The sequence below is a fragment of the Zootoca vivipara genome, chromosome 13 (genome assembly GCF_963506605.1).
Source record: "Zootoca vivipara chromosome 13, rZooViv1.1, whole genome shotgun sequence".
NCBI lineage: Eukaryota > Metazoa > Chordata > Lepidosauria > Squamata > Lacertidae > Zootoca > Zootoca vivipara.
In genome coordinates this window covers 51,431,649-51,444,982 of record NC_083288.1, presented here as the reverse complement: position 1 = coordinate 51,444,982, position 13,334 = coordinate 51,431,649, and the positions used below count along the sequence as shown (strand labels likewise).

Below are 13,334 nucleotides of genomic sequence, written 5' to 3'. Positions count from 1 at the left end.
CTGTACATGGTTCTCCCCTCTTTCCATTTTATCCTGATAACAACCCTGTGCAGAAGATTAGGCTGAGAGCAGACTGTGACTGGCCCAAGGTCACCCAGCAAGCTGAGCGGGGATATCTGAACGCTGGTCTCCCAGATTCCCCTCCCCTTCTTCCCTTCCCTGAAGTCTGGGCATGGACCAGACCAACAGGCCCAACTGCTCTGGCACCAGGCCTTCTCCACCTATCCTTACCGCCAGGATCTTGTCCCCAATCTGCAGGCGCCCATCCTTGTGGGCTGCACCCCCCTCTATGATTTTGGTGACGTAGATACTATTGTCGCCGGGGATGTGCTGGTTGCCAACACCACCTGCAATGCTGAAGCCAAGGCCTGTGGGGAAGGAGGAAGGCGGGAAGAGAAAGAATAAAAGAATAAGAAAATAAACAGGTAGGGAAGAAAGTGGCATCAGCAGAGGTGGAGACTGTTGAAGAGGGTGGGGTTTACTCCCCGATGGGAGGAGCCTTTTTAAAAAGATAATTCTCCATAGTGAGAGGGGACAGAGTCATTGAGACAAGGTGGAATTCTCCATAGTAGGCAGGGCTGGCCCTACGGCCAGGCTGGGTGGCGCAGGGCGCCAGGGGGGCGCCATGCAGCTGCACCCACCCACCGCGCTGCGTGCTGCACACTGCGCCCGCCCGCCCGCCACACAGCTCTGCCCGCTGCGCTGGGAAACGGGGTGGGGCGGGGGCGCCGGAGGGATCCGTCGCACCACGGCACCAGGGCGCCAAATATACTTAAGATGGCCCTGACAGTAGGTTGTATTCAGTTTTTCTAGAGCAGCCTCCTCCAGCCCCCATAGCAGGCTGGGGCTGATGGGAGTCGTAGTACAAAATATCTGGAGGGCACCAGGCTGCATGGAATGGGAGAAGCTAGATCAGTATATGTCCATTCACTTGTGGCAATTCATCCCCAAGTGGGGGATGAAGTGGGAGAATTTATTCCCCCACCAGGCTTGTGTTCCTTGCGGATATGCAAACAATGTCCATGCATTTTTGCAACCGCATACATCCAATTTTGGATGCAATTCCATTTTGAATTTGGAGGCTCTGAATACTTGAAAAGCAGAGCTTGCAGTTCAGCTGAGCATGGATTTTATTTGCATTACGCTCCTGTGGTTTACTAAGCTCTTTTTGCCTTTTGCACAGTCAGGAAAAAAGAAGGAGTTTTTGTTTTTAAACAAACTTTAAAAAGTCCATGGAGAAAACAGGAAGTGAAACTGGAATTAAGTTATTTAGGGTTGTATCCAATGCTAGCCCTACTCAGAGCAGACCCACTGAAATTAATGAGCATGACTACACTAATTTCGTTAATCTCCATGGGTCTACTTTAAGTAGGACTTGAATTGGATACAACTGAATATTGGTCTGTTTCCACAGGAAATAGCTCTCTCTCTCTCAATCTCTCATGCATTTTTGTGTTTTTATATGGTAAACCGTCCTGTGATCCTCAGATGAAAGGCGATACAGAAATTTAAATTAATAAAGAAAATAATAATAATAATAATAGGTTGCCCATCCTTGATTCAGGATTATGGCTCTTCCCCTGAAATAAGGAGGAAGGATGCTTCTAAGGGGAAAAGGCTCTACAAAACAGCTTTCCGCAGTCCCTTCTCATGCACCTGAAGGGTTGGGTGCTCTTTAAGGAGTTTGGGGGGGGGGGGAGAGAGAGAAGCAGAGCTAGGCTTCCTCACCTTTGGGGCCTTTGATCAGCTTGATCTCCATGACCTTCTCAGCCAAGGGCTTCCTGCGCATGACATACAGACGCACAATGGAGCCGGCCTCCTTCAGAGCCTCAACAGCCGTGCTGTGCGTTACCTCCCGCACGTCCACATCATTGACGAAGAGGATGCTGTCGTTCACCCTGTGTTGCAGCCGGATCAGAAAGACAAGTTTAGCGGCAGGATACTGGGAGCTACTGAAACATGTGGGGGCAGTGCCCCAGGGTAAAAGGTTCTGGACAAAAGTCTTATGAGCTTTCACTGATAACCAAGACCAACGATTCACCCACCCACTTGTCCTGCTCTCTTGAAACTACTCGTTGATCCTCATCCACTTTTCTTTTTTGAAATGTGAGATGGCAAGGATTGGACCTCGGAACCTTCTACACGGCAAAGAAACTGTTCCAGCGTAAGCCCCTGCAGTCATGTAAGGGGCTGAAGACACCTTTGTATTAACTGGGCCAATGAAGGAACATAGGATGCTAGATCTAGATCAATATTCCCCACACAGACAGGCAACAGTGGCTCTCCAGAATTCCAGGCAGAAGTCTCTCCCAGGAGATGCTATTGGGGATTGAACCTGGGACCTTCTGCATGCAAAGCAGGTGCTTGATCCCTGAGCTATGTCCCTTTCTTCAAAACATAGTAATATAGAAAGCTGCCTTATATTGAACCAGACAACTGGTCCATCTAATTCAGTATTGTTCTCACTGACAGAGTGGCTTGCCAGGATTTCAGGCTGGGTTCTCTCCCAGCTCCACTTGGAGATGCCATTTATGCTGTGAACCATCCTGAGATCTACAGATAAAGGGTAGTACAGTATACAAATTTAATCACTTATTTATAATACCAGGGAATTGAAACTGGGACCTTTTGCAGATGTTCTATAACCTCTGAGCCCTTTCCCAAACTCCCATATGACCAGCTTACGGAGCATTCATCCTGATTTGCTTTTGCAGGGAGTTTATAGACAATGTTGGCTATTTAATGAGGATTCGTTTTCATTTGCATCGGAGCAAGTGTTATCTCACAATTCCCAATGCATCTCTCCTTCACTTTCCTTATCGCGGTAAGTCCGCTCTTTGGGGGAAAGCAGGTTTGTTGCACAAGAGGACTAGTCCACTTTCACTGTGCAGCCTGAAATTGCCGAGATGAATCCCACCTGGGACTAATGGCCACCTGGAAGTGCCCTAAGGAAAAGACCCACTGTCTCCAGCCCAGTCAGCATCCTCTCTACAAAAAAAGCTTCCCCAAAAGTCATTGGTACCTTAGCCTGCCATCTTGTGCTGCTGCCCCACCAGGGATGATCTTAGTGATGAAGATGCTTGGGTCATCCCCAACATGGGGGTTGTCAGTACCACCGGCGATGCTGAATCCCAAACCGGAGTTACCCTGGAGGAAAAAGTCATGCCCCACCCAAAGGAAGAGGCCAGAATTTAATTAGAGCATGAACAAAGGCTTGGGACCCCCTTTTTAAAAAATGCATACTCTTCCCACTCTGGAGGAACCTGTTTATTGTTCATTCATCCTGATTAAGGCTGCAATCGCATAGGTTATTCAATTTCCCTGATGTTTCTCTATGCGTTAATTCCTGCATTATATTTGAGGTTTCACATAATGTAAGAGTCATTTCTTGAAAACCGATAGAATATAATTCCACATTTAATGCTCATTTCCATGTTATCTGACTCCAGTGGGGGGGGGGACAGTTTGCAGCCCACTTAACCCAGAAAGTGGCGGGAGTGAAGTAGTGAAATTTGGGGTGGCATATGGTCGGTACATTGGCATATGGTTCTTTCCTGCTGTTTTCATGGGGAGAAGAGAAGCAGGCATGTGCGGAAAGAGTGGCGGAGCACTGATGTTGCCTAATGACGTTCCTTGGTGTGAATGAAATTTAGCGCAACATGTCGGTACATTGGTCAAAAGGCCACAGCCCCATAACACAACAGGTACTGCAGCATAAAACGGAACATTAGAAAACGGGACGGAAGCACTAGCATTATAATTAGGGAAACTAACACAATATTCCCCACATCTGAATGCACCTTAGATGATGCTGGTTATTTAACAAGCATTCATTCCAATTTCTTTGAGGGGAGGTTAGATGACGCTGCAACAAAGCAAGCATCACCCACACTTTCCGGTGCTTTTCCCCATCACTTTCATTAATTGCAAAAAAGTCTGATCTTTTGTGGGGGGGGGGGAGCTGGTTTGCTGCACAAGACCTCCCGATCATCTCTAACTGTGGATTTGTCGTTAAGTGATCAAATCCTTCCTGGGGAAAGTGACCGTCTAGAAGGTTCCCTGGGCTAAGTAAAAAATCCCCACCCACCCAGAATCAACGATGTCTATAAGAATTACCCGCTCTAGAGTTATTTCTTCGTATTCCATTTCACCTTCCGTTCCATTTACCTGAAAGAGAGGGGACAGAGAGGAATTGTGTTAATTCAGCATTGCAAAAAAAAAAAAGCACAGGAAAATGGGGGGTATTTTGGAATATGTTAAAGTGTGAAAGGTTGTGGGGAGGGGGGAAGAAAAGGAAGAATTCATCCAGTAACTCACATAAGCTGGTGCTTCTAAGGTATCTGTGTTGACAATTACCGGTGGGGAGTTGGCCTAGGAAGAGAAACAGAAAAGAATGATATGGACAACTGCCCCCAATGCAATATGGTCCCTAAATGTGGTTGTGGGGCTGCTTTACACAGGTAGGAGAGGCCGCAGGTGGCAAATTTGGGGTGGGGGGACGAAGGTCCCGAAGCCCTCAAATGGCGTTTTGCTTGACTTGCAGACAGGAGAAGCCCTTGGTGAGACTTCGAAGCCCCCCCAAAGATGGCTGTTATCTCTGAAGGTTTTAAGCTGAAAGATGAATCTTCTTCCCTGCCCCTAAATTTGCACTCTTTCTTCCACACCACTGTGGTTTGGTAGAACTCCTGGGTCATTTCAGTGCAGCTTAGGGAAGGAGAATGAGTTTTGCTGGCAGACCTGAAGAACTTGTATGACTGTTCTCAGCTAGAACAGCTTGCTGTAAAAAAATTTTTTTAAAATCCCTTTAAACTCCTTCCACCCTGCTAGCATATGAAAAGCCCCAAATAAGCCAAGCAGCACCCAAACATTTTCTGTATGGATAACCAAATCCACTTAGAATTACAGACTGAAAAAATGAATTCCACCAACACCACACACACAAACACACTTTTCACCCTCACTGTCTCATGTCCATAGACAACAGCAGAAAGTGTGGGGGCTACAATTATGGATTTAAGGACAGCTAAGCTAGATGAGCTGGGGTGAAACGGAGGTCACCAGATATCTGGTGAAAAGAGGAGATGCAAACCACCATTTCAAATTGTGACATTAGGGGGCAGTGTGCTTCTAGGAGGAGACTGGCTTACCTCCTGGCTCTGAAAAGGGTATTTTTGACCCCCCAAACCAGGAGTGTTTAAAATGCCCAAGAAGCACCCAACCTCTCTCTCCCACCCCCATCCTCTTTCATTCTCTTTTCCTCTCTCCCCACCACCCAAAGAATGATTCCTCCACCTCCACTGTCCGCTGCTGACTACGGTAACCATGGCAATGCCATGGAAACAGCATCTGCCTCAGGGGGAGAAGGTTACTGTGGCAACGCGGGTTTCGCCATAGTTCAGGGTGTTCTGGGATGGGACTAGCTGCTACCCACCCCAATCAACCCCACACTCCATTCCTAGGGATGGGAATGTGGGGTGGGTGTTTTTTCATAGGGGATATTTGAAGTAATGTGCTTCCTTGGCCTTTACGCATCAGAACAACTCCACTTGAGGCTGCATAGCACAACCCCTTGCATTAAAAAATCAAGAAATATATTTAAGATTGGGAGGGGGTGGAAAAACCAATTTGGGGGGTGAGCATGGGGTTTGTTGTTGTTGTTATTGTTATGGTCCACATTTAAACAGAGAGAAAATAACAGCATCCAATTTTTAATAACAGCATCCAATATTTATATGTAGGTTTCATCACCAGCTCTAGGCCAGGGGTTGTAGGATGGGCCGTCCACCAAGGGGTATAGAAATTTGATTGTGCCAGAGGTGTGTTTGTGTGTGGAGGGAGAGAATCCCAGAGCAAAAGTTTCATTGTGCAGCTGATCAGGTGCATGCCTGAAATTCAAGAAAGGTGCAACGAGAGTCTTCACGGTTTTGTTTCCACACTTTGTGGAGATCAGGATGGGTATGGTAGTGTCTGCGCTGAGGACCAGCTGAAGATTTAAGAAGAGCAGAGAAGCCCTCATGATCCCCTTGCAGTCGCCAAAGGGCACCCCGCATCTGATCCTAGGGACACTATACACTCCCACCCTGACCAACAGCCACTGATAGCAAGAATTCCCTGTGAAACCCCTAGCAAGGCCTTATGAAGCTGCAGTATGCAAAAAGCAAACATGTGACTATGATTTATTTACTTACTCACCGTGAGAGCTAGAAGCTTATTTGAATGTAAAGACCACACCCACAAACCACAGAACTCTGAGCCCCTGGACTTGTAAAAGAGGCTGTTTGTGCATCTGGGTGTTGCATCTGGACAGATATCTAAATTTTTAACGTGGTTGGTGTGGTTTGCTTTTTAGAGTGCCCAAAATGCTGACCCCCCCCCAAAAAAAACCACAAATGGGGCCAGGACTGCAATACCGCAAGGACCACCTCTCCCTGATGATCACCTGAGGCCCTTCTTCAGGTGCTTCCCCCACAAGAGGAGTCACAAGGGCGGAAGAAAAAGAAATAGGCTTTTATGTGGTGGCTCCCCGTTTGTGGAATACTCTCCCCAAGAAGGCTCACCTGGCACCATCATTACATATCTTTAGGCACCAAGCGAAAACGTTTCTCTCCAACCAGATAGATGTTTGGCTGATTAACATTCTAAAGGTAAAGGGTAAAGGGGCCCCTGACCATCAGGTCCAGTCGTGTCCGACTCTGGGGTTGCGGCGCTCATCTCGCTCTATAGGCCAAGGGAGCCAGCGTTTGTCCGCAGACAGCTTCCGGGTCATGTGGCCAGCATGACAAAGCTGCTTCTGGCGAACCAGAGCAGCGCATGGAAACACCGTTTACCTTCCCGCCGGAGCGGTCCCTATTTATCTACTTGCATTTTGATGTGCTTTCAAACTCCTAGGTTGGCAGGAGCAGGGACTGAGCAACGGGAGCTCACCCTGTTGCAGGGATTCGAACCGCCGACCTTCTGATCAGCAAGCCCTAGACTCTGTGGTTTAACCCACAGCGCCACCTGGGTCCCCAACGATTAACATTCTATGGCCTTCCAAATGTGCCTCTGGGAGAGGAGGGTTATTGGTTTGTTTTATTATGTATTTTGCATTTGCATTTTGCATTTTGCTGTTGTGAACCACCCTCTGATCTTCTGATGAAGGGTGGTAAAGAAATAATAATAATAATAATAATAATAATAATAATAATAATAATAATAATATGCCCCATTACTAGTTGGAAATGGGAGAAGGGATCAAGGCTGTTCCACTGCAGCAATGGTTTATTTTTATTCCATTCCTCCTTATGTGTCCCAGGCTGCTCCAAAAAGCCTGAAATATTCAACTCAGTGTCGGGGGTGGGGGCAAGATGAGCAGCTGAGGGAAGTCCCGGGGGCTAGGGATGGCAAAGCCACTCACCTGTCCTAGGTTGAAGCCCTCCTCTTCTAAAATCTGATGCTCCCTAAACTGAAGCTTCTCAATCTAAAAAGATGACAGGCTCTCTCCTCTCTCCATCAAACAACGCTTGCCCTTTTGCTGGCTCAGGTCCTCCCCCCCCCCCCAACCACTGGCTGCCACGCTTGACTGCAATCGGGTTTCCCTGGCACATTTTAATCTCAGCCTCTTCAAATTTTCATGACCCCCAATGCTCAGCCAGCAGCCAGCAAGGCATCCTGGGAAACAGGCATGCTTAACTCAGAGGCGCATGCTCGCACATGTACACACACACACACACACACACACTGCTCTCTCACCCTAAGCCTCCACTTTCTCACAAATTTCCTGGGGAGACCCTCCATTCATCCTCCAGGCAAGCAATAAGGGTATCTGCAGGAATTTTTCTGGTGGGTGGGAGGAACAGGATGTATATACAACTAGTGTCGGAGAACAGGTCTACAGTTTCTTGCATTCGTACTGATCAAGGGGGTAGCCAAAGCCTGAGCCCCAGAAGGATACACCAAGTTGGTTTACACCTTGGTCCTTTCCACCAGCAGCTGAGGAAAAACAACAACCCTACTTTTTTTCCTGGATCCCTTCACTCCCTCCAGCCCTTAATTAATTGCGTTGCTGCTACAAATCAACAATTAATCACATGGGTACAATCAACTTCACAGCATGCCCTCCCTGGGAGAAAAAACACACCTTTAAAACCCAGTCTGTCAGGATACGGATGCCAGACTACACTGCAGGGTTATTGTACATTACTCCAAGTCTGTCCTTGTTGTTGTTGTCCCCCCCCCCCCAGCTAAATGGGTGCAACATACAGGCTGACTGGGCCAGACTCACGTAACATTCAGCCCGGCCCTCTGCAATAATGGTATAATAACGACAGACAGTTTTTAAATGCTTTCAAACCTGGGGGTGGGGTTGCCATATTGGGGTGTGTGTGTTATGAAGTAAGACCTGGAACCAACTCCTGTCCTTGTGGCTATCTTTCTATCTGTTGTTTTTGTGGAGACTCGCCAGTGCCCAACTGCAGCTGCATTAATTCTTGGATTTCTGAATGGTTTTAAATGCGGCTTGGGACCCTCGTACCTACGGGACCGCCTCTCCTGGTATGCCCCGCGGAGGACCTTAAGGTCCACAAACAACAATATTCTGGAGATCCCGAGCCATAAGGTGGCTAGATTGGCCTCTACTAGGGCCAGGGCCTTTTCAGTATTGGCCCCAACTTGGTGGAACGCTCTTTCACAGGAGACCAGGGCCCTGCGGGATTTGTCATCTTTCCGCAGGGCCTGCAAGACAGAGCTGTTCCGCCTGGCCTTTGGGTTGGACTTAGTCTGACCCCTGTGTTTTCCTCCCTCATGGCTTGGATTTATGGACTACTTAAAATCAGGCTGCATTTTAAATTTAAATACTGTTTTTTAATCTGTATTTTAATTAATTGCTTTTTATGTTTTATTGTAATTTTATTGGTGTGAGCTGCCCTGAGCCTGGTTTTGACTGGTGAGGGCGGGGTATAAATAAAAATTTATTATTATTATTATTATTATTATTATTATTATTATTATTATTATATGAAAACAGAAATCTCTTCTCCACCAGAAGGAAGAAGGTGGGGGGGAAAGCCTGGGAAATGAACCATGAAGTTGATGGGGTGCATCACTTCTAACCTTCTTTTTGACTAATGGGCTAGCTCTGGATTTCCTAAATGTCAGTCACTGCTAGGACTTGCATTGCTGGTTAAGCACTATAAGCTGGGGGTGGGCCAGATTCTCACAATGCAATCGGGCAGAATGGCACTTTTACATTTCGCAAAGACCTAGAGGTTGAAAGGGCCTGGGGGGAAAGACATTTAGCAGGGCAGGGGAATAATTAGGAACTATGAACCTCAGAAATAATGGTCCTGGGCATGTACAGAGCGCAGTTCCCTTACCAGTGAGGAATCTCTTCACTAAATAAGAGGATTCCACAGCACAACAGTATTCTGTGGCAAGGCTTCTTTTTATTGCTTATTGCTAAAATGTTCACTTGATTTACTTCCTTGTTATGATTCCTAGTAATGGTGACTGGTGATTTCTAAATAGAATCATAGAATCATAGAGTTGGAAGAGACCACAAGGGCCATCCAGTCCAACCCCCTGCCAAGCAGGAAACACTATCAAAGCATTCTTGACATATGTCTGTCAAGCCTCTGCTTAAAGACCTCCAAAGAAGGAGACTCCACCACACTCCTTGGCAGCAAATTCCACTGTCGAACAGCTCTTACTGTCAGGAAGTTCTTCCTAATGTTTAGGTGGAATCTTCTTTCTTGTAGTTTGAATCCATTGCTCTGTGTCCGCTTCTCTGGAGCAGCAGAAAACAACCTTTCACCCTCCTCTATATGACACCCTTTGATATATTTGAACATGGCTATCATATCACCCCTTAACCTTCTCTTCTCCAGGCTAAACATAACCAGTTCCCTAAGCCGTTCCTCATAAGGCATTGTTTCCAGGCCTTTGACCATTTATTGACCATTATACTGATTATTTCTTTACTTTATGTCATTTACATTCCTACAAATTTGGGTTGGGGTCAGTGGAAATTTTATAAGATTATCAAAGGGTCAACAAACGCAGATGCCTAAACTAAGAGAGTCCTGGCTGCTGGTTCACTTGCATCCTGAACCCCTTGCCCAGGGAATCCAGGCCCCATCACCCTTTCCCCATGTGACTACTTTTTGCAGAACAGAGGCTTCTGTCAAAGAAGAAAAAATATAGATTTTTTTAAAATTAAAAAAGGAAGAGGCAATTCTTTTTTAAATAATTTGCTCCAAGTGGAGAGTAAAGCTTAGTGAGTTGATGAGGAAAGAACAGGTGGTCGCTGAGAGCAGATCCCCTGGGTTTTCTCCCCACCTTGAGGAGGGGTGGAACCAGGTGGGGGAATTTGAAGTCAGTTGAAATAATGAGGGTGTTGCAGGCGAGATGTAAGGAATTCCGGGGCCCTGGGCTCCTGAGTCCCTCTGGGAAGGAAAGTGGCTGCGTCTAGCAGGTGAGGGCAGAGAGGATGCCAGGACGCCTGGGTCCCCTTGGGGTCTGTGGCATTACAGGAGGAGTGGGAGGAAGGAGGGAGGGGGGAACTTCCTGTACTGTGGGCTCTGCCAGGTTGGCAGCTGCATGTGGGTGGCTGGGTAGAGGGAACTGTGTGGGAGAAGGCTTGTGGAAGAGCTGGAAATGTTCACACACAGCACGCACGCACGCATGCGCATGCACACACACGTGTGTGTGTGTGTGGCACTGGGTGATCTTTGCATGCGTTTGTCTCAGAGCATTAATGGCGTGCATGTGCATGAATCTGCGAGTGTGAGGAGAGGGAGAGAGAGAGAGAGAGAGAGAGACTATGGCGTGGGGTTGAGCACAGTGATGCATGTTTGAGCACTGTGTGCATTTAGCTGCAGCTTGCTCAATTTGTATACAGTACAAGTGAGAGAGAAGGGGGAGAGAGGGAGGGGGGAGAGAGAGGGGGGGGAGGGGGAGGCTGTATTCAGCAGTGCAGTTAGGTAATTTTAGACTTAATGGTACATAGGAAGCTGCCTTGTATGGAGTCAGACCATTGGAGTCCATCTAGCTTAGTGCTGCCTACATTGAGTGGCAAAGTCTCTCCAGAATTGCACACAAACAGGAGCTTCTCCAACCCGTACCCAAAGATGATGATGATAATAAAAATACTTGTCATTATTTGTACCCCACCCATCTTACTGGGTTACCCCAGCCACTCTAGGCAGCTTCCAACAGATATAAAAACATAATGAAACATTAAACACTTTTTAAAAACTTCCTGAATATGCCATCAAGATTGAACTTGGGACCCCTTGTGTGACGAGCAGATGCTCTACCACTGAGCTAAGGTGCTTCCCCTCCAGCAGTGTGCACTTTGGCTTGCTTTAATGACTACAGAACATGACTAGTGACGCTTGAGTCAGACCACCTGGTCCATCAAACTCAGCACTGTCTGGCAGCAACTCTCCAGGATTTCAGACGGGGAGCATTCCCAGCCTTACCTGGGATGCTAGCAATCAAACCTTGGATCCACTGCATGCAAAAGTGAGGCACCACCTTTAGATGATGATATGTGATATGAATACCCTCACTGCTCATTCTGCTCCATGGGGCCCCTGGACCTCCGACCCCAATGCCCCACCTTAATAGCACCACCATGCGCATTTATGTGACAAGATGTCTGCATTTTCGCTACGGTATGTTTAATTTCCTCCAAGAAGCTCGAGGCGGAAAACACGGTTCTCATTTTATCCTCGCAACTATCCTGTGAGGTAGGCTGAACTGAGAGGCAGTGACTGGCCCAAGGTCGGTCACCCAGTGAGCGCCATGTGGCTGAGTGGAGGATTTGAACCCTGGTCTCCTAGGTCCTAGTCTGGTATCACGCTAACCACTACACCACACCGGCCCACACTGAAATGTGTGTCACGCAGCAAGTAAGTCTGATTACTTATGTCATGAAAGGGGGGGGTATCTACAAAATGCAGCGAGCTCCCCAATCAAGCTACACAGATGGAGAATCTGGCACTGGGAGCAGAGCTCTTCATCTTTGAAATCACTGGTTTCTTTTCTTTTTTAAAAAAAGCAAGTTCCTAGCCCCTAAGAATAGGTTTCTTTGTTACATCTGAAAATTTGGGGGCTGAGGAAGATCACTTGGGGGGGCTGAGCACACTTCAGCACCTTGGATAGCACCTTCCCATGATCTGCAGTAATAGAATACTGTACAGTAAATTATAAACAAACATGCAAACACAGACTTAATCGGTTTACAATATACAGGACATTTAGCTGTGAATGGCGCAGAATAACGCAGAGATGGAAGATATGCAATCTTGGATACCAGGGTACTGCTGAGGTTGAACTGTCTACAGTGTGTGGTGTGTGGTGTGTGTGTGTAGACATCTAAACAGACACAAACAATCCACATGCAAAACCAGGAGACACGTAAGCCACAAACAGGAAGCCCACAGATGTTTGGCTCATACGAGGAGCATGCAAACGGCACAGATCCTCAAGCAAAGCACGGCCCCCAGGGCATTGAACATGAAATACACATCGCCTGTAAATTACTGCAACCAGGCAACAACACAGCACACACTTACTCCAAAGAAGACTTGCGGTGCTGCACAAGAAGCCACCTCTCCCTGCTCCACACCAGCACACAATCAGTGACGCACACTGCACCAGCACAGCACACTGGGCCACAAGGTGCACTACAAACGCATGGCCCTGAGAGCGAGAGGCATTGTGTGGCTCCCCGACCAACAGCTGCAAAGAGGCTGAGCGCACAAGAGGCTAAGAACGCCCCCACACACAGTCCCAAGGAACACCGGCCATGCCACAAGAAGCCGCGGGCACAGAGCTGAACAAACATGGTGCCGATATCAGAAGAAGATGGCGTCAACACAAGGGCACCTAGGTCTCCAAAGCTCTGTGTACAGGAATCTTGTGCATCCCTAAGTCACACACGCCTGCGAGGCCTATGCTGCAAATCTTATATCAACCTTCACTACCGCCCAGCTCTTCTTTTGGACTATGAATGCCATCAGCCCTGGCCAGCACGGTTTGAAGACGTGTTTTCATGAATCTCAGGGTGAGGAGAGAGATGGGCTATGCTAGATATTATGTGTAAGTGAAGGCTATGCTGGATGTCACATGTAGGCTAAGACTAGGAAGTGCAAAGCATGCTAGTATTGCTCTCCAGATATTGCTAGACTACAACTCCCATCACCCCTGATTATCCCTGCTGTAGAGCGACAAAAGAAGGGCTAATGGGCATTTAAGGCAACCTGCTGGCTGAAGCTGATGGGAGTTGTGGTCCAAAGCAACAGGAGAATGCTGTCTCATGCAAAAAAATAAAAAATAAAATCAGTTTGGTC

At 47.4% G+C, this 13,334-nt stretch overlaps 1 protein-coding gene across 4 annotated transcripts in view; it reads right to left on the bottom strand.

Annotated features, from left to right (window-relative positions):
* Nucleotides 1-13,334, bottom strand: part of DLG4 (discs large MAGUK scaffold protein 4) — a 139,149-nt gene that overhangs the window by 16,996 nt on the left and 108,819 nt on the right. For all 4 annotated transcript variants that reach the window (XM_035134487.2, XM_035134488.2, XM_035134490.2 and 1 more), the window contains 5 exons: nucleotides 4,318-4,371; nucleotides 4,117-4,167; nucleotides 3,023-3,147; nucleotides 1,729-1,898; nucleotides 232-368 (listed from right to left, as the gene is read on the bottom strand). In XM_035134487.2, the coding sequence (XP_034990378.1) occupies nucleotides 232-368; nucleotides 1,729-1,898; nucleotides 3,023-3,147; nucleotides 4,117-4,167; nucleotides 4,318-4,371 (537 nt within the window). The remainder of the gene's footprint in view (nucleotides 1-231; nucleotides 369-1,728; nucleotides 1,899-3,022; nucleotides 3,148-4,116; nucleotides 4,168-4,317; nucleotides 4,372-13,334) is intronic.